Source organism: Anas platyrhynchos, chromosome 3 (assembly GCF_047663525.1).
Source record: "Anas platyrhynchos isolate ZD024472 breed Pekin duck chromosome 3, IASCAAS_PekinDuck_T2T, whole genome shotgun sequence".
Classification (NCBI taxonomy): Eukaryota; Metazoa; Chordata; class Aves; order Anseriformes; family Anatidae; genus Anas; species Anas platyrhynchos.
Genome location: NC_092589.1, coordinates 13,613,009 through 13,634,854, shown reverse-complemented (window position 1 = coordinate 13,634,854; position 21,846 = coordinate 13,613,009). Strand labels below are relative to the sequence as shown.

Sequence of the window (21,846 nt, the reverse complement as noted above, 5' to 3'; positions counted from 1 at the left end):
AGGGCAGATTGGCATATGAGGCTCTCTGTTCCCCATCCCCAACTCGAAGCGGGGCAGGGGTACAGCATTTGGAAAGTCTTTGCCCGTGTGCAGAGAACCACAGATATGCCACTCAGGGAAATGTAAGAAAGATGGTAACCCCAAGACGCTGCTCTGGCCGGGATTATGCCGTGCTGTGCAGAAGACGCTCAGCGCTAACCACTCCTGTGTTGTGCAGTTTTTGGAGAACTGCAAGTAGCTAAAAGAAAAACTCAGATGTTTATCACAGCAGCATGGTGCTGCTCAAGATTTAATCTACCAAAGCAAACAAATAAACAAACAAACTCGAGCGATGCTCACAATCTCTTCTATCTCAAAGGAGGAAAGAGCAAGACGAAGCTGCATCCAAAGGATTTTCTTGCACAACAGATTCCCTGATCCATGGGAAGGCCAAGCTGATTTAGCCTGACCTAAATCTGATCCAAGCCAATGGTGGAGACGTCTCCAGTTCCAAAAGTTAGGGGGAAAAATGTCATCCTACAAGTACCTGAGGCATTCTCAACACTAGAGGCAGCTGGAGAATATTTTTGAAATTAATTATCTTCTGAAAAGATATTTTTTTTACTGTACTAACTTCCAAAACTCCCATGTAAACAAAAATCGTTTGCTCCCTTTCTCATCTCATTTTAGAAAGTGCTTGAAACTTGGTTTACAAATGATTGCAATTTCCCCAATATATATCATGTTTTTACTACTTATTAAGCATACCACCGATACACTGAAATAATGTATTATTTAATGTGCAAAAAGTTGTTTTATTTTTATTTATTTATATTCTTTTCTTCTGAAGGAATGGAACTCCTAGTTATTTTTCTAATACAGTATTTTATCCAACTTGTGCAGGACCCACCTATAACCATCAACACTGGCACACATCACTTACAGGAATAATTAACAGCAAAGCCACCGACCTCCTACAGATTGCAAATTACTAATAGCATTGACTGTCTCTTTTGCCCCAAAATGGGGTGTCGGGTCAGTGTGTGCAGAAGCTCTCCTGGTTTTGTAAATATTACACCTCTCTGACAACTGCAGCACCGGGAGCCCGAGACACACTGGATGAAATGCAAACAGGCTTATCTGTTTGTAAAAAACTTCAATCAGATGGTGGGAAAACCTGAAATAAAATGTTTCTGGCTTTCTCCTCCCTTCCCCTTCCTCTCGGTTGCATGTTGTGTTTTCCCTGATTTTAGCAGAAGTTTCGGATGGGGTGGCGTGCCTGCGCCCTGCAACAGCCTTTGTGCATCATGGTTGTTGTCACACTGACACCTAATGGCAGCTAGGAACTAGGGTGTTATGGTTCATTTCCCAGGGGCGTGTTCTACGCTCTGCTTAAAAAAAAAAAAAAAATCCTTCAATTTATAGAAAATAAGTGAGCTCAGAAAATGGACTTCCCCTGGCTGTGCGGTTAACCCCTGGGAGGGCACTGCTGGAAAGAAGATGCTGGAGGAGAAAAGCCAGGGGACGCGGTGCTGAATTTGCAGGATAAAGAGTGAGGGGCCATGCGGGACGCTGCAGGAAGGATGGGGTGCACCCGTAAGCACACATCACACAGGGCTCATGGAGTCCCCAAAGGGAATCAAGAGCACCAAAGGCTAAGATGAGCCGGCCAAAGTCACCCCGAAAGTTGCTGGTGGCCATAAAGGACTACCTTCATCCCATCGCTGACCCCAACGTGTGAGCAGCAAGGCTCTCACACAAGGGGATGAGCTGAGGCAGTGTAGCTGATAATAATAATAAAGCTCATCCTTCTTCCAGGAGTTTTGGAGGGAAATGGGAGTTTTTCAGGAATGCTTTCCTATTAAAATTCTGTTTATTCCAGAGCTTGCTTTGAGCATGCTTTCCTATTAAAACTCTGTTTATTTCCTATTAAAACTCTGTTTATTTAGCAATGAACTGGAAGTTCATTCAAGAGAAGTTTAGAACGGGTCCCAAACCCTTCCTCTCACATGGCACAGGCAGAGGGTGAGCACTTGTCAGGCTCCTGGTGGTGCGTGAGCAGCAACGCTTCCAGGTGGTGTGAGGGGAAATCATGAGGTCTTTCTGCAAGGTCTTGGGATGGCCCCAAAATCTGCTCTTCACCCAATGCAGAGGCACGTGAATAACCACAGTACGATGTAGCAGAAGGCAGGATACCTCGAGCAAAAAGGAGAAGGCAGCAGTTTAAAATGGACAAGAAGCAAGGACACAAGGAGCCTGAGTGCCCCAGGGAGGTGGTCTCTGCAGCCTGGCTCTGGGCTGGGAGGGCAGGAGGCAGAAATCAAGTGGCTGTTGCATCTTTGGTTAATCATAAAGATGGAAAGGTGGGACACTGGCTGTGTACCTGCAGTAAATAACTAATTATAATGATCACCATACATGCTTAAGCTATTATTAACGATATCTTTTCATCTTATTATAATATTTTGCCATTTCATCACACCAATAATGCAGAGATAACCGACGTTGCCTCACGATCTGTTTTTGAGACTAAATTTTACAGTTTGAAATCCAGCACAATTCAGGACCTTTTGGTGCCACGAATGCTGTGAAGAATGTTATTGAAGGGTGGATATTACGCATGCATGAGTTCAGGAGCTGCAGCAGTCTCATTGCACTGAGATCTGAAGAAGTTTCAGTGCAGACTAACCAACAAGAAGAATAGTTGAGGAAAATATATTTCAAATAGCTGAAAATAAATACATTTGGTGAGGAATTTGAGGGGAAAAAATGTCACTTATTCTAAATGTACTGACTGCTTTGTATTAAGCACTGTTCATCAGTTTTCCATCAATGTTTTTTTTCTCTAACAACCTATTTTGTTTCTTCTTCTGGGCAAGTTTGGTGCTTTAGAAAGTGCAAGATGGACAACAGTGATGGGTGCAAAGCTTACCCTTGGACCCAGCTGAGCATTTTATTTATAGCTTTCAACAGCGATAACCAGAGCAGAATGCCAGCAGCCCCAAGACAGGCTTTTATCAGGTCGCTTGGTTTTGATGGGTGGAAAGCATTCAACAAGAGCTGAGATCTCGCTTTTGATGCAGCAGTGTTTTGGGGATGAGCTGTTAAGCAGTTTCTGGTGCAGGAGTCTGTGGAGGAAAACAGCTCCAACCTCTGATTTTGCCATCGGCAGTTCCACAGCATCCCCATGTAAGAAAGAGCCTGTGGTGTGGCTGGGAACGTAGTGAAAGAGGATGTAATAAATAAGGAGTCCTTCAATGTTTTTGTTTGTTTGTTTGACTGGAAAACAGATGTACAAAGTGTCTCATATTTACAAGAGTTGGTATTTCCAAAAGCATATCTGCATCCCTCTTCTGGTGTTTAACTACACTATATCTGATCTCTGCTTCTTAAACTCACCTGCATGGGGAATGTTTGCTGATAATTATTTGGTAGACCATTATAAAAAGACTTAATGTTGAGATATCAAAGCCTAATGTCAAGTTGACACCTTGCATCAGCCCACCATTATGCCTCTTTTCCAATTCCTCCGCTGTCATGCCACCGATGTGATGAATTGCAGCCTGTCACATCACATTACGTTACACAGAACAAACAGGACAAAACACATACCAACTGCCATGCAAATATGTGTTTGCCAACTCTTTTCGGTGCGTGGAAATGCAACCGGCAAGTTCCCTGTTGGAAAACCAGAGGCTCGAGGATGGCTCTAGGGTGTGTGAGACAAACATGCCTCTGACACACCGTGAATATACAGATACTCTGCTCTCAGCCAGCTACAGCAATTATGAAAGCACCTCCAGCTGTGATCATTTCTTCTTCTTTCCAAAAAAAAAAAAAAAAAAAGCAGCAGAGGATTCTGCAGCTGCTGATGTCATGAAGCAAGATATAAATACGTATTAATCAATCTAGCGTTTGTGTTCAGATTTGGAGCTATTTTTATGACTGGACACATTTTGGCTGCATATGTGTAAATATAACACCCACTTATGTACACACACACGTGCATACTATGAGATGTGTGAATATACATTATGTGGCTTTTAACTGCAGTCTTTCAGCCTACATGTGGGCCTTTTGAAGCTAATGGGAGATTTACCAGGGGCTTTTTCACAGAGCTGTAGGCAAGACAGGAATCCAAAACATATGAATATTATACTATAATGATACAGTGTAAATCATCTAGTTTGACCTACGGTGAATTACAGGTCATTAAATTTCATCTAGGTATCCTACACTGAGCCAGAAAAACTTGTGTTTGACTAATGCATAAATTGTATTTGGTTAAAACCTATTTCCCAGAAAGGTATTCATTTAGTCTCCATGCAAAGACACCTTCCATGCACCAATTTCTTTGATAGCTTGTTTCAACAGTTACTTTAACTACCCGTGCTTTTTATTTAAATTGACTTCAGTATATGGAGTCAGCACTGAGAACTCAAATTCCTAATACCCCAAATGTCCTTTTTCCGTTCTTCGTAGCTAGCAAGAAAAAATAGGGGTTCGATCCTGTAAAAGGCTTTCCTCATGTGTGACAAAAGTTACTGAGATGTAGAAATGTTTGCCAGCAGTCATCTGTTTTAACCATATCCTGACATAATTTCTACATGCTTTTCCAAAGCTTGAGCCTTTTCAAATGTGGTTACCATAAATAAGTAGCCTAATTCTACTTTTGGTATTCTACAGCTTGTCTGAACAACTCATCATAATAGCTGATGCCCAAATATTTGGCATTTAGCTAATGTTAAGAAAGCAGCAGGAAAATAAATAGCATTAATAAAATGATCCCCCCCATGCATCACATTTCACTTCAAAGTTTTCAAAATCACTTCCTAAACTGGTTGATAATCCTAGTTTATTGAGGATTATATTTTGGGGAGTGGCACATACAAATTTCTCCAGCTGCTCACTCTTGTGAGGGTGATGACTAGTGCCTGCAGAACTTACAGAACAGAAAGTTTCTTTTTTTTATTTATTTTATTTTCATGTATATGGTCATGCACACAGACAGAGCTTCATGGAGTGTGTTGTTTGTTGAGTAGAGGGCAACACTCCTTAGTGTCAGAGTTGGGAAGTAAGAAACATTGAATTCTGACTGGAATGGCAAAGAGTGTAACCCTGGTAGGCAAAATGTAGCTATCCATACAGAAATTTTGGCTGGATATAAGCATTAATGCTACGCTTGTTTTTTTAAAAAATGTATCTTCTAATGACTTTAGACTTTTTACTTGTAATGCATCTCTATACATACAATCTATCTCTATGTTTATTTTGAAGTAGATAACTAAGGAAACATACTATTTAAATTCCTAGCTGTACAATAAATTACTGCTTGAGTATTCACTTGTCTTTACTGCAATGCCATGCCGTGGGCATCCCTTCAAGATCTTTTACGTTGAACCATTCTTTGTCATGTAACATCCTCACTCAAGGAATATCTCTGTGAATTGTTTTCACTTTTGTAAGTTACTTCTTGATAGGTTGCCATGGAAAATAAGTTCTTTACTTGGTAATTAGTGTCATCTACTCTCTGTTGTTTATGTGCACCAACTTTGCTGGAGGGATGAGCTAGAAACGATCTGTGATGAGAGACGTACCTTGCAATAACCTAATTGTAAGTACAACAAATACAGATCAGACACAGACAACTCCTTTCAATTTCTAGAATTTGGAAATAGTGTAATTTTTTGTTTATAAAAGAATCACAGGATGTGGCTATAAACAAAAAAATTAATGCCCTAAAACTGTCTCTTTCAGTTACTGATTTTTTATTATTATTATTTTTTTCTACTCAACACATCATTTAAAATGAAGGCAAAATCTTGTTAATCTATGAGGCCTTAGAAAGATTTTTTTCATGTTAAATGGGGCATAATTTTACCGTTGACAGATATTACAAATATGGGAATCGTTAAAATTAAAATACTAAGGAGAATATTGTCTTCATTTCAGACATAGAATGGTGTGTTTTAAATCAGGTTCTACAGTGGGCATGGATATGTCATGATAAAGGAGGGAAAAAAAAAAGGAATGCTACGATTATTCTAAAGCTTGACATAAAACCATAAATCTCTTTCAAGTGAAGATACACAGATCTTTGTGTAGACCTCTGCAGCTAAGCAAACCAGCTAGCCTTTGATGTACTTATAATTATTAGGGGCTGAGGATTATGTCTTTAGGCAAAGCTGTCTAGCAATGGGAAGGTATAGATCAAAACTGACATCATGACACAAGCAAGCAAAGGGGTGAGATGAGGTGGAGCCAAAAATAGTTTGGCATTACTATAGACCTTATGTAAAACAAACAACTCTACTTCTCGAAAAGAACACAAGGCGGGGAACAATCAGTGCCTCTCAATATATTAAAAGCCTCACTAGTAGTTTGAAAATTAAAAAAAAATATATAGCTAACAAAAAGAAAACAAAGAAGATTCAGCAGATCCACTTAGATATACAGGAATGCATTGTCAGCCCCCCCAGTGAAGCTGGTGTGTCAAGCTCTGAGTTCAGAACCACCACTGCAACAGGCTTGTGTGCTGTGAGTACTGGGTGCCACCAGCTAGCTCCTCTTGAAACCAGGAGACACGAATAGTTTCTACATCAAGTAGAACATCCTTCCAGACCACACTCTTTGTCGTTTGTTGTTTATTTTTTTTTCAGAGGACAGAAGTTCTGGTCTATACCCAAGTTTGTTACTTGCTAAAATCCCCATTCAAAGCCTACTGAAGATGATGGAAACCTTCTTTTAGTGGGTTTTGAGTGGGTTCTCTATCAAGTGCTGTGTGTGCTTTGATACATGCAGGAGAAAGTACACATGAACACAGTTTAATCATTTAAAATTACTATGGATCTTCAAAGACTCTCATTTTCTGTGGTATAAAATTCAAAAAGTGCTTGTGGTGAAACTCATTTCTTGCCATAGATTTATTGCTGATTACATGTAAAAGAAACGTTTCATTAAAAACATTTTTCTGTCTCTCTGCAGAAAAAGTCATATTACTAGAAAACTAAAAGCAAAGGTTTTGACCAACTTCACCTGAAAATCTAAATAAATAAGCAGGAGATCTAATGCTGAAACTGAAGAGAGCAGAGCTCCAGAAAACTGTAGCATCAACAGGTATCCCCCAAGTCTTCCCAGATCACATTTCATCTATATACTGGATAATACCTTTTAAACACATTATAAAAATATTATGCAGTGAAATAAAAACCATGCCATGAAATAAGAGGCTAGGGTTCTTAGTTTACTTGAAATTTGATAGCAAGTGTGTGTCAAGGGAGAGTAGGAAATGAAGACGGTTTTGTCATCAGTGTCAGAAAGGGTCTATGAGGGTAAGGAAGAACTCTGTTGCTTGGTAGAATAAAGGAGTCATTATGGATCAGAAGAAGAACAACTGTTATCAACTAGGCTAATGCAGGGACAGGGAGGGTTACAAAAACGGGGACAATTCTAAACGTTGTTTTGAAATGCAAGTGGGTTCAGGTGGACTACTGGGATTAGGTGAAGACATGAGTAAAACACAAGCACTTTGGAGGTAGCAGAACGTATTTGAGACCAGACTGGTGTTTCAGACATACTGTGTGAGAAGACGAAATGCTGTGGCACGTGTAATTACGAACAATCAGAAAGAACGTGTAAGCCATTCAGTGTAGAATACTGTCAGAGGACTGAGAAGAAATGAACATTCTCCACTTAAGGTTCAACCTAGTGACATTCCTTGCCAGTAAGGTAAAACCTTTAGGGCCCCTATATTTTGAACGTCGTTTTATGTACTGTGTGGGAAATTAGACCTCAGTCTTTGTGAGAACTGATAAGATGCCCTATCTCACTTGCAAGTATTACGGAATATTTCCAGAAGCATTTTAAAATTCAATTTTAAGTGGAAAAACCTCAAGCACTTACACGAGACATTACAGAACCACCAAAATGTTAGTCAGTCTCATCTAGCCTTTCAGAACAATGCTATTATCTCAACATCAGTGTTTTTATTACGATACCTCTGTTAGAAATGTTGCCTAAACATTAGTGCTACTAATATTCTGAATTTAATTCTAAGTAGAAATACAGGGCTTCCCAATTTGCTTTTGAACTATGCAGCAGTTATCTGTCTTGTCGCAACATGAATCCCTTTTGGGTAAAAGCTATTGATTTGAAGGTTAAAATCATCTTGCTAGGCCCTAATGTAATTTGTTGGAAGTTGGCCTTGGGAAACTTTCTGACACAGACTACATATGCTCTTCATTGGATATTCATTGAGCAATGATGTCTGAAAGGCTGAGTTCTTCACCTCCCTGATCATTATTAGTTTTGGCATTTCTTAGCAGGCAGTGCCATGTCAGTTCTTTGCAACTCCAGTTTTACATTAGCAACCTACAGCTTACAGCACCGAGACGATGCGCTCTGCTAACATGGACAACATTATATGCGGTTACTGCTGGAGCAAACATGCAAGGCTACACCCATGTCCAGAATTCATTAGTAAGCCCGCAAATATTGTCAATATGGCAGAAAGTCCTCTCTGTTTTAATACAGTGAAATGAGGTGCATGGAATAGAGCTTAGGCAAGGCTAAATGAGAACTCCCTGACCTCATTAGGGAACTTGTAGGTCTACTACAGAAATAATTCAACGGGAAAGCTTTGGCAGAGGTAACGACAAGTGTGGCCACTGGTCTGCCGATCAAATGGGAGTGGGCAAAGAGGAGATTGCTTTTGTATTCTCAGAGATGTACGATACCATTACCCCAATCTTCCCATGCCTCAAGACACATTTTCACAGGCTGTCAAACATAAAATCGTATGAGAATAATTTTCTTTAGCAGATTTTAATCAGTTGAACAAAATATCTGATTCTGCCAAAAACATAGGCAGGGAATAGCAGCAAGCTCACTTGACACTTCATCTTGCTCAGCAATATTCTCAAAAAAAACCTACTATGCTCTGAAGGTCTGCAGTAGTTTTTACCAATGGACACAGTTGTTATTCACTTTGATGGTGCCTTCTTGGAAACGGTGTATAGCAAACCATGATCAGGTGTGGAACTGAGAAGAGCTAAAATTCAGAAAATTTTGAAATAATAAATCTATTCTTAGCTATATCTTGACACAAATCTTGATTTAATATATGTGAGGAATCCACCAGTGATTACAGAACTCTGGATGACATCTATAAATTTAAGTTGAAATTATATTGCCGTTCGACATTATTTGGAGGAATTTGAAACTTTTCCAAAAGTCTGAGTTCAAAATATATTATGTTTGAAGTAAGCCCTGTACGCAGAAATATTCTGACAAATTAAATATATCTGAGGCAAGATGGAGCACTCTCAGCAGCTTGGGAATTGGCCAGGAGCACTGACTCATGTTATTTTCAAGTAGAAGTGAGTTGAGTTTTGGGGATGGGCTAGCTTAGGAAATATCACCAGATGTGGATGTAGGTTCACATTTGTACGGTTTAGGACATAGAGACCAGATATTCCTTAAGGCAGTGTTCACTATAACTGAGTCCCAGCAGTACTGATTGCACCTTGTAGTCTCATTTGCTTAGGTTGCTGCCTTCTTGTAGGAGCCTGAAGTGTGCATTCAAGGAGTTTTGAGGTTGTTCTAGGAAATGTGACCATTGGTGATTTGACTGAAAGAAAGCAAGGGCTAGATGATGAGGACTTGGCTTAGGAGATGGTTAGGGGACAAAGACTTGTTGGAAAGTGTATTTTAAAGCTTCTGGCACTGGCATGATTTTTGTTCCCTTTCTCAAAATGTTAGTTAAATGCAGTAATTTACATTTAAAGCACTTGTTAGTTCTCTTTTGTTTTCATTGTGGTCAAAAAATCCACACTCTGTGACCCTTTTTTTTCTAACAACAGTTTATGAAAATAAAAAAAATAAATCAATCAATCAAAAAGAAAGGACCTTGGAGTAAAGTGTAATAAAGCAAAACCCGTGGCTGAGATTTTCAAGTGTTTAAGGTGAGATCTGATCTGCAATGAAACAAACTCATGGGAGACTCCTATGTTTGTTTTCATATAAAATGAATTGGATGCAAATTCATTACTGTTAATAGACTGAATTTCACTGACAGTTTGTCCCAGGGGCATTGAATTTACTAAGTATTTTAAATCATCCTGATAGTTAATTATTCAGCAAATGAGAACGCTTTAAAGACTTTATCATATAAAATGACTTTAATAATTTATGCTTATGGGGCATTCCAAAGGTAACCGTAGGACTGCTCTGAAGGAGGGGAAGACTGTGTGCCTGCACCCTTGTAACAGAGCTGCAGTAACACATCTATTACCTAGATAGGCTACTATCGCACTTGGAATCAACTCAGGTTTCTTCCCTATCCCTCTCTTTGTGTCTGTAACATTGTTCAAGGCTCTCAGTAAACTTGAAAATAGCCTAGCTTCAGAAATCTAGTAATAGTGTGCAAGGAATTAAAGAAGACACTGCTTAAGGCTTATTTTTTCTGGATGAAGGCAATTTTTCAAGACTAATAAGCTAAGAGAATAGATAACAATCAGAGACAACTCTTCAGTATCTTAGTTATGTTAGGTGCAGAGGACAGCTCTCTACAAATAAGAGAAGAGAAAGCAAGGAAGATGTAATTGTACAATTTAAAGAGCACCTGGTAACAGATGACCTAAACAAATGTCATTTTTGGCAATTCTAGTGGTCAAAGAGCTTGCTCAAAGGCACAGCTGTGGTGCAAAAAAATGCTGGGAGAGACATAGGTTTGAAAATGAAAGATCTGAAGAAAAGCATTCAGGACAGGCACTGCTTGATTTCTGTTCTGCTGGAGAGGGAAGGAGGTGATACCGTACTGCATAACCTTGAAAGTCAGGGATTTGTATCTACATATACAGAAACAGCCACATAAACTCACATACCACATCTCTGCATTTCCACATATTTGAATGGCATTTGATTTTACGCTCTGGGTGAACTCTTGGATGTACAGGTCTAATTTTTCGGTCCTAAAAGAATCCTATGTTATTCAAAATCTTGAAGTTATTCTGACTCCTTCTGAGTTCCAGTCATATTCTGCTTTCTTAGCGTGAGGCAAGGACCCAGTGATTTTTTCTAATATTCAAAGATGTATCAGGGTAGGCAAAACAGCACCGTGCATATTTTATACAAACATTTTGTGTTCTTTTTTTTTTTTTTCTTTTTTTCCTCTCTGTCTACTTTCTCTCCGCAGGACATCAGCTTTCTAGACTCTTGTAGACACTTGCTGCTTGGTTTGTGTTACAGGCCTGAATAATCAGAACAATCTACATATTTGTACACATCTCTTCATGAAAATTCAAAGGAAACACAAGGAGAAAATGAATGAGTTGCAAGTTCCCCTGGCTGAAAAGTTGTTTGTGTTTGAGCTGTTAGTCTAATCCCACAATTTTTGCATCAAAACACCTTATGGAACTGCAAGAATCCCACTGAGTGCAAAGCAGTTACTTTAAAGCCAGGGTCTGAGCTTATGTTATTTACATCAGTAAAAGTTTCCTCCAAATGCTTCCAATGTAATCACGATGTTACTCCAGTTACTGGGACTGTATATATGAGCAAATAGGTGAATGAGATTGCCATACCTGGCCTTTAACATCAGCATGAACAAAGATTTTCCAGTTCAGTTCCTTACCTGAGGGGAATCTGAGTTCAGTTTGTACAGCCTGAACTTTTATAAAGAGACATAGTATGCTAATCTTTTTTTTTTTCTGTAGCTCTTGCATTGACACAATCCTCACGTGGTTACTGAAAGGCAAGGCTGTCATTTTTATAAGCTTCCCTCTTCAGTTACGAACAAAAATACCGTGTCGCTTTCAAAGAAAACAATACAATCGAACCAATAACCCCCAACAAATATAACACAGCGTTGTACAGGACAAGTATTGATTGAAACAAAAAGGGCTTTTTAAACGCCATTAATTCTTACCAATTCCAGTAGTTATTGATTCTGCATCAATGTCATTAGCCTTTTTCTTTGCCACTTCAGCTAGTGCCAATTCACCCTTATCTAGTGCAAGGTAATGGATGTCCTTTGGAAATAAAAGAAAAATAAAAGATTAATCTAAAATGAATCTCATAGGTGTAACAAAAGAGAATTTGAAAGAAAGAGGTTCTTTTATTATTTAGATCACAAACACAGATGGAACCGATGAACCTAGCATTACGTTTTAATTCTCTCCCAATGCACATTTATTATCTTACTTGTGCTGTTAATACAGCATTTCTCGTTAACAATGAATAAAGCACTGACGAATCATGCCCCAATAAAAGTGAAGCTGTTGACTCAGCATATGAATGAAACCAATCTGTATGCTTTAAAGGAAATTTTGGTTGGCACAACAAGAATTAAAAGAGGGTTGCTAGAAGGAGGGTCTCAGTAGCCAAAACTAAAATATTGGAACTCTTCCGACTCACAACCCCCAGGTTAAGTTTTAATGGTTCCCCCTAGTACATGAGTTTTTCAGTAAAGCTATTTGAGGACTAATTTTTGTTCGGAGGTTGTCACGATACACTTAGTGTCCTCTGAGTAAGACGTGGTTGTCCTTGTGCTGATATTGAACATAACACGAACAACGATGCTTTCTCAAAGGTTTTAACCTCGACACAGGTGACATGATTCCTGAGTCACTCTCGGGTCTCCTGACCACAAATACACAAGGGGCTTTCCAAAAATGTTGTTGTCTAGCATGAATAGTTGCCAATACTCTGGATCTAATCCTTAATCTAGGGATAAAAATCAGAGGGCTACAGCAGGGTTTATCATTACATGCTGAACTGCAAGTCTTTTTATTGTGCGTTAACCTTTCAGGTAAAAATCACCTGTATTACATGCAGTACAATTTGCAGGAGAATATTTTCCTGCTGATAAATTACAATCTCACTGCCCTTGGGTTCTGGTCCTTTGAAATGCGAAGTAAAAAGTTTCGTCCATTCATCTCATTAATGAAGACATAATTAAGCCCCTTCTCCTTCGGCATCACAGCCACAGACTGTTCTGTGCATGAACTGGGATAGATGAAGTAAGAAGGACAGCCAAGAACATCTGACAAAGTTGGTTTTTTTTTTTTTTTCACCCCAATTCTTCGTTGAAGATCGCAATCAGTATCCAAAGATTTAAGTTATTCCTGGCCATTGTTCTGCACACTATCCACATGCAGGAATTTAAAGGGAAAAGAAGTACTTGCTGGAAACATTGACCCCTACATACCATAAAAGCAACTATGTTCTCACTAATGCAGAAGATTTCAAGTGAAACTGTCCTTCTCAGTGTGAGTTTACTGACACTTTTATCAACATGAGGAAAACTCTTGGAGAAAAAAGTGACCTTACTCCAGAAGGAGAAGACAGACAGAAAAATGAGAGCAATAGTAGCAGAGAGCAGAAAAAGATGTCACCTGTATTGTCCCCTCATTTAATTAAGAAAAAAAAAAAAAATAAGAAGAAGCAAACAGAATGCTAGGGAAACTGAGACTGATTACCCAGGAAAACACAGTACTGACTTGCAGGATCCTGACAGTCCAAAGCAGACAGCAACATTTTCTAATTACAAACACAGGTGTGACTTAAAAAATGTGCAAGTGTCTTGGGGCGAAGTAATGACTTACGAACTTGTTGCGAACTCTGTACTTCCTCTCTTTGTAGGTCTAACATGGTTGTCAGAGAAAAGGGCCTGAGTAGCAAGGTATGATTTCTATGAAGATTAAACAGTAGATATTGTCAGCTTATTTAGATAACAATAGAAAACCTAAGGGCTCTCCAACAAGTCTGAGCTTACAAAGATTTGAATGTATAGGCAGATTATGTTCACCTATTTAAAATGTATTCTGACAATGATTAATGTCTCTCTTTTTGTAGTTTAAACTAAGCTATTGTATATTTCAATGCATTTTTAAATAACAAACTTGGGGAGGTGATGGAAACAATTGCAGAAAATGACAAAGTGCTTTCAGCGAAGAAGATGTGCACACCTTGTGTTTCAAAACATCTGATACTCAGATCTTGGTCTTGGATATGTTCTCTGTTTTGAAGACGTTACATATCCATCACTAACTAATGGGGGCTTTGCAAGAAACGGAGATGTAGCAGTCAGTGGCTTTCTGTGTGGTTCCTCAAGAAAAAGAAAAAAAAAGACTTTATTCCTAAATGAGCTTTAAAAAGAAATATATATATATATATATATATATATTTATAAATAAAAACTACTAGTTAGACAATTTTGGATCAAATTTAGGTGGTCCTCACTCAAATTAGCCAGCAAAATGGAATTTTATAAGAATTTATAACAACCAGAAGATAAATAAAAAAAAAAAAAAAAAGAAAAAGGAAAAACACTGCATTACAGGGTGCCTTAAAGAATGACAGGAAATTTTAAAGAATTAAATTAGCTGAATATTACAGATTTTTTCATGCACTTATCTAAGAATTTATCAGGTCAAATATTGTGTCCCTCCCCAAAACAATGGTGATAATAAACACAATTTTCAGGTGCTTATCAGGAGTTTGCTGAAAGGCTGTATTTTATCATTTAACAGTTTGATTACTTTTTGGACTACTTCCTTTTTACCCTCATCTTTGTGACTCACAGAGCTGGCCCTAGGTGAACAGAAGTCATTTGAAACATCGATGCGCATTTGTCTATAGGATATTTCTGGGCAAAATTCCAACATTTCTTCGAAACACGCACTTTCCTCATCAGTGTATCACCCAAGATCTGACACTTTTATTAAAGTGTCTTTTCCTTGCATTTTTGCTACCTTTGGTACGTGGGATGGCCTTTTGAATTTTCAGCAGCTGAGAGCTGGAGCATACTACAAAAGGATTTAAAGCTAACAACCTTTCTACTGCTTGATCTTTTCTGTCACAGATTGGATCAGTCACTGTCCAATAAATGTAGCTGTTGTTCATGATATTATGTCCTTTTCAGTTTTATTTTTTTATTGAACTTTGTAGGAGATGATAATAATTGAGGGACTTAGATGTGACGTGAGGGTAAAGCTTATGGGGAGACACAGCAGTGCCCGTGTGTCTTGTTATGGCATCATACCTGTGACGCTATAGCTATAGGAGTAATTTTTAAGCCTTTTTGTTTCTTTTTTATTTTTATGAAGTAAATTAGGCCCGAGACAGCACTCCCTCAAACTTCTTTGCATTCTCAAAACAAGTATCAAGAAGGGTGCAGAGCTCTGTTTTGTGAAAACAACTTTGGCTCGGGATAATTTCTCCAAGATACAGGACATTTCCTTAGATTGAAAGTGTGGATCCTCTCCAGTCTCTGTTATATCTGCTGTTCTCTATCCTTTCTTTGTTTTTGATCCTTCTCCGTTTCCCTTAATAAATAACTTTTTTTTTTTTTTTTCTCTCTCGTTTTCCTTATGTCATCAGATATCTTCCTTAGCCTACTATTTCTTCTTGAAATCCCATTAAATTAACTGGGAATAAGGTGGCGTCACTCCTAGTGCCAGCTGAGGTTTTATAAACGGATTTGGTTGGTGTGTAAAATGACAGTACAAATAATTGACCTATATATTAGTTATTCGTACTCCACGTAATTATAAATACTTTAAATATAGGTAAAGTCAAGGTGTATGTTATTAATTGCATTTTGACCTATATAAACAATATATACAAATTATTCAGTGTTAAGCAGAAGTGAAGGATGCACAAATCTTGCTATGCAATATTATTATTATTATAGTACCTAGAAGGACCATAAGTTTTTAGGGAGCGGGATTACTTAATTTTTACACTGTATTTAGTGCAATAAAGGCCAATTCCCTGGAAATTACTGTGGCACAAATAAATACTTTTTACGAGCTGTGCACCTTTAAACTTCTTGAGTCCTGTACTTAGTAGTCCTGCAGCAGTGCCTTTGTTAGTTAATTGTAAAGTTTGTTCATTAGCACCTCACTTAGGTGATGAATTAGCAAAAGGACATTTCCCCAGAGGAGGGAGAGAGTCGACAGAGGATTTGAAGAGGTAGGCATGGGTGCTGCTCATTGCATAAATTGCAGGAAACTATGAGGAATCTCAAAGGTAATGCAAGGAAAACGAGGATAACGTGGAACTGGTTTTCATCTCACAATAATGTAAGTCAGGAGGAACTAAATGGGCATTTATATTTATGTTTGTTTAAGAGCACTGGTGAGATGGGATGAGGAGAGGAGGTGCTGAGAGAAGAAAGGGAAAATGAAGAAGTGTCGAAAAGGATGAAGCCAATTTCTCTGTTAGCCTTGAGCCTCCTCTAGAAGAGAGATGGAGAAACTTTTGGTTCAGAGGAGGACACATTATTAGCACTTTGGAGCCATGCGTTGGCAGGCCCTCTCCCACGCTAGCAGCTTTGCACCCACCTCCTGACCCAATGCTGGTGTTCCCCACCTTGGGACAAAGGTGTTCCCTCAGTGCTGGCATCAGCGGAGGAAAGGAAAGAGAAAAAGATCATGCAGAAAATGCTCTCAGCCCACATAAGAGAGGGCCCTTGAGATGGCTGGCCAAATGCTGGGTCATTTGTTCTGCTAGAATGTTTGTCATTACTCCGGGAGGATTTATTATCTGAAGAGTGGGAGAGCCCTCCGACAGAAAGATGTATCCTGCTGCTGACAGCTTACAGTCTGAAATTTGTAAATGGCTGCAGTGCTCATCTTGATTGGGTATAAAATTTGCATTGAAAAAGTTACATTTAATAAAAAGCGGAATAAAAAGAGAAAAGGAAAAGGCTGAGCTAAAGGGATGAAAAATCAAGGAGAGTAAATATAAAACATGTAATGAATTTCCTAAAAGTCTGACATTTCCATCACTTTTGTTTGATGCATACTTAGAAAAGTTTATCGCAGTATTCACATCTTTCTAATTAGATGGAACAAGCCAGATGATTAGAGCCGTGAAAAAAACATCAAAAGGTTCACACAACTTTTTATATAATTAGAAGGGAATTTTCATAACCCATAAAAGCAGGATTTAATTGTGTAATTTAACATACAATTTAAATATCAAGATCAAACTAGCAGGGCAAGTGACTTAATGGGATAAATGATATTAACATCTAGTGTCAAAGCTTAATTTAAACAACAGAATGTCTTCATTATGCAAAAGAGTCAAGCAAAGCAATCGTTCAAAGGGCCTTTTTTTAAACAAGCCCCTTTTCTATTGTTTCTTTGAAAACAATGAAATCAGCTGTGGAGCAGCAACATGCTGAGAGACTAGGAAAGCATGATTGGCTTTGTCCATCTGACCTCACTGTGACATTGTGGTGCAAGATCTTATAAAACAAGAGCCTCCTGCAGAGCTCACACAGAGGACCTTTTAAGAGCTGGTTAATTTTACTTTTGTAGCTAATTAAATGGGAGGGGGCAGAGAGTGCATGAAATGTAAAAACCCTTGGGTTGATGCTGCTGAGCTTTGTTGTTTTAAAAGTACCTGTAGAAGCGTTCATAATTTGTCACTTTTCACAAAACCCTAAGAGACAAACTAAGAGCATTCAGGATCCCCAGGATATGGCCAGCTCTTGTGTCCTGGACTCAGCAGTTGTACTTCTTAAAGGAACGGATTAGAAACGTATAAGCTTATTAGAGTGAAAGATGACATTCACCCACATCAGGACAGATGAAGAAGGTGAAAGTTCAGAAACATATACATTAATTCCTCAAAAATAAAGAGTAGCCTTTTGGCCATGCTAGGGAAGATGTCAATGACTAAAAATACTCAGTTCCCATTGACAAATTTTATGATGGCAAGGGGCAAACCAGGTAAAATAATTCTGTCTTCAGTATGTGTCTAAGACTGCAAACGACACAGATCCTTTTAAATGTGCACAAAAGCTGACAACTAACATCCTGACAACAGAAAGGACTCACCATAAACAGGTCCCGAGCACCTATGTCAACAGCTAGCAGAAATGCTTTCTCAAATCTCTGATACCTGCAAGAAAAAGAAATGTGTCACTTGCTGAGGGCAATGCAAGAGCTGCATCAGAGTTTGTTAACGGACAGAGGAAGTTCTTCAGTTCTCATCAAAAGTGATGCCAAAGCTTTACTGGGGAAAATCAATACACTCATACTGGGATTGCAGAACGATAAGGTACTGCAGTGACTGCCATTAACCCTCTTCATCAGTATCTCCTAGAGATGCAGCAGAGTAGGAATGGAGCACTGTGAACATAGAACTTCCCCTTTCCTATTAACCCAGGAGGGTTTTATCATGTCATACTGAGTCATATCAAATGATTTATCACATCATTTTGGTGGGTTGAAGGCTCACTGGACAACAGCTCCTTCCATTTCCGACAGAGACCACCACCTTCTTCCTACCCAGAGACCACTCATTATCTCCTGGCAATTAGAGCAAACACCTACATGGGATGGCGATACTGTTGAAGGCTGTATATATCCTCTTACATGCAATCTTTAGAATACCTTCTGAAGCAGGAGAAAAAGACCACCCATCAGGAACTTTCTGACAATGTATACAGCATTGCACTGAGCCAACATCTCTATTATACTAGATGTACATAACTACTCTATGACAACCACTCGATACTTGGAGAAAGTGATTCTAGTTGTATGCATCTTCTACCGCATATTTTAAATAGTTTTAAAATCCCCAGAAAAAATGGATTTGGTGAGATTAATTTTGGATTTGGGAAACAACACAACACCCTTGTCTTATATCAGTTGCAAAGCAAATGATTGATTCTGCGTGGAATGATTTCTATATTTTCCTGTTACTGGTAACATTTTCTCTTTTCTCCTGTTCAAAGTTTCATAAATAAATCAGCTGTAGACACTTGAAGTCTGGAAAGGAGATGGCTCCTGTACCTCAACGGGGAAAAAGCAGCATTGTAATTTCTCAGTGTTAGGAAGTGTTATTGTCAGACAGCATCATACAGATGCCAGTGCTTACACAGTTCTGCACCTTGCAGATACCTTAGGAAATGCTGTAGCTCTTCCTAAGGCTGCTGTAGCTCTTCCTGAGGCCAGTGTGAATGCAGAGGAGACACGGGAATCCTTCCCCTTGGTAGGTGAATGAGTTTTGTATGATGTACCATACTGTGATTCCCGTTTCTGCCCAAAGCTGAAGCAGTTTTCTGCTTCCTCTTGCTACCACGGCCGTATTGCTCTCTTCTCTTCCACCACACATTTGGAGTGATCCAGCAGGTCATCAGACACAGTCGCTGAGGACTTCTCAAGGAACAGCATTCGTGACAAGAAGGCCTAATATGTTAGCTTAAGCAGAAAAGGAAATGCTCTTTCCAGGTGAGGTTCCTAAGACCTGGAGTGGGGAGTCCTTTCCTCCCTAAAGCTAATCTCCCTGCTGGGTGCTAATTTGCAGCCCTCCTCACAGAACCTGTTTAAGGGAGGGGAAGAGATGAAGTAAGGTTAACCTCTTGATCGCTGGGGAACGAGCAGCGCCCCGTTGTTTTATCATGCACATCTATGTTTCTGAAGCTTTTCAATGTGCTTTCTGTGAGGGATTTTCCATTAAAATGCATTGTATTGCAATGCTGCTTCTGAAGCTTTGCTTTAATTAAGACAAATAAGTACATGTTAAAATATGTGTATCTTGAATAGCTATCATGTTTATCTTCTTCTGGCACATTTTTCTTCTCAATTATGGATTAAATATACATTCTTAGTACTTAGAGGCGAAATTGGAAACCAAACAGAAACAGACGAACAGACTTTATGAGCAGCTAAAAAAAAAAAATCTGCATCATAATTTGTTTTTTCCAAAGTTAGAACTATACAGACTATTTGAATGATATTTGCTTTAGCAAAGCCAAAATGATAGTCACCAAAAAATTATGAAGTAACTTTTTCTTTTGATTGCCCTGCAGAATGGAATCGTGGACCAAAAGCTGTCAGTTCTTTGCTGTTTCACAAAAGTTTCATCTTTTTTTCCTTTAATCGACACATATACTTTTGTCTCACTATGGCCCTTATTCATAAAACTGTGAAGTTGGCTTGTTATTTTCAGAGTTACACTGAAGGTGACAAAGAAAAAAATACTCCCCAAGAAATGCTCTTCACTAACCAACACAGCTGCAAATAGCAACGCCAGATACTTCATAAATTATTCCATATAATCCATATTATACATGGAACTGCTTTACAATAAGGAGGAAGTTTCAAACAAGGGTAACAAGTTTGCATTGCTTAGGCAAACAGTATTAAATAAGTCAAGAACGTCTGGTATTTTGAAAAACTTAATTAGAAAAAAATTGCTATTTTGAGGTTTTTTGGCATAGAAGTTGTGTTGCTTTTATTCTACGGGAATAATTAGAGAGAGTCCTGTACAGCAGGAGAGAACTAATAACAAACTAATAACACCTCTTTTCCTAACACGTTTTGTCATGGGAAGCCTTATTGCTATTGCTCGCACACTTCACTTACAGTTTATCAGCTCCTCAAACCAAAAAATCCCCACATCAAAATACCATCCCTTTTGTTCCCGTGCTACAAATACAAGGTAAAATGTCTGCTTTCTGAAATGGCACCTACAGGGTACTGGTCGTGAAGTGAATGTCCTCCCCCCCTCTCCTCCACCTTGTTACTTACTGCTTGCTGCACAATAACTCCAGCAATCAAGACTTATATGTCTCTTGAAAAAGAGAGATAAGGAAATCTGCCTGTAAACCATGAAGTTCAGCCACTTGTTTGGTCAAAGTGATAGCCAACATAAATATGACCTTCAAGATTAAAACCCTCAAACTGCGATTAACTATACAGGTCAGATAGGAAAACATTTCTCTGTGAGGTGTTGAGCACATACAATACTACGTTTAAATTCCTATAAAATAAAATAATACTGTACACTGACACTTGTATGTGATCTACCTTTCCTACAAAACTCTAAAAAGATGGCTATTAGTGCATCTATTTTATGGACAAGGAAACAAAGGGGAAATGTGAGTGATATAACAAGAATAATTCAGGTTAAAATAGTCAACACAGGGAAGAGCCCTGACTTGCCTTCTGGTGGAGTGGCAGACCTGCTGCCTACTTGCATTTGGAGAATGTGATTAACTGAAAAGATGCCGGGAAAGCCACAAATATTTATTTTTTGTAATTAAATATATTTAAAAAATATATATATATTATTTTATCATTGACTTCAGATAGTCTATTTTTGATTCTCACCAGCATAATTAAAAATAATAATAATAAAAAATGTCACGGGTTTCCTCTTATCCTATAAATGTTGAGAGATAAGGTGATTTGAAACATCATTGATCAAAATCACGTGCACAGATTGGGACCTGGGGTGAAGGGAAAAGATGCCTATTGAGTTTTTATAAGTTCTGCAAATATATCAAAAGCAGAATTTTGTCAACTGTATTCCACAGCACTGAGATTGAATGTGATCACTTAGAGATACAGTTTTCAAGCCCCAAACGGTCAACCTAAAAAATATTTATCCACAATATTAAAAAGCCTAATAAGAAGGCCAGGAACAAAAAAAAAAAATCATTTGAAGGGAGGAGGAAGGGAAGAGAGAGAGAGCTCATGCAAGCAAGAGAGAAATACAGTGCAGGAAAGATGGAAACATTTCTTTAGGGACTAGTTACAACCAACAAGCCTTCTTAGACATGCCCATCGACCATGTAAGCATATTCCATGTGCTATGCTGATAAAGGAGGGTTGCAGCAGTTTTTTTTCCTTGTCTTCAATAAGGATACACAACATTTAGAAAATAATCTGCAGGGGAAGAGCTGTGGCACAAATAACATTTATAAGGCAATCCTTTTTAATGGAAGGAATTTCAGAGTCCTCCTCATCTCACAGTCCAATCAAGGGTGATATGCATTCAAAAAGTGAATATTAAATATGCACAGAGCAAACAGAACAGGAAAAAAATGAATATTGAAATAATTTA

The 21,846-nt window shown here is 38.5% G+C and overlaps 1 protein-coding gene across 4 annotated transcripts in view; it reads right to left on the bottom strand.

Moving 5' to 3' along the window:
* Positions 1–21,846, bottom strand: part of WDPCP (WD repeat containing planar cell polarity effector) — a 147,873-nt gene that overhangs the window by 25,930 nt on the left and 100,097 nt on the right. For 3 of the 4 annotated variants that reach the window (XM_072035330.1, XM_072035329.1, XM_027453429.3), the window contains 2 exons: positions 17,829–17,892; positions 11,906–12,008 (listed from right to left, as the gene is read on the bottom strand). In XM_072035330.1, the coding sequence (XP_071891431.1) occupies positions 11,906–12,008; positions 17,829–17,892 (167 nt within the window). Of the gene's footprint in view, positions 1–490; positions 2,176–11,905; positions 12,009–17,828; positions 17,893–21,846 lie in introns of those variants that run through there. The other variant, XM_072035331.1, reaches the window with a different exon arrangement.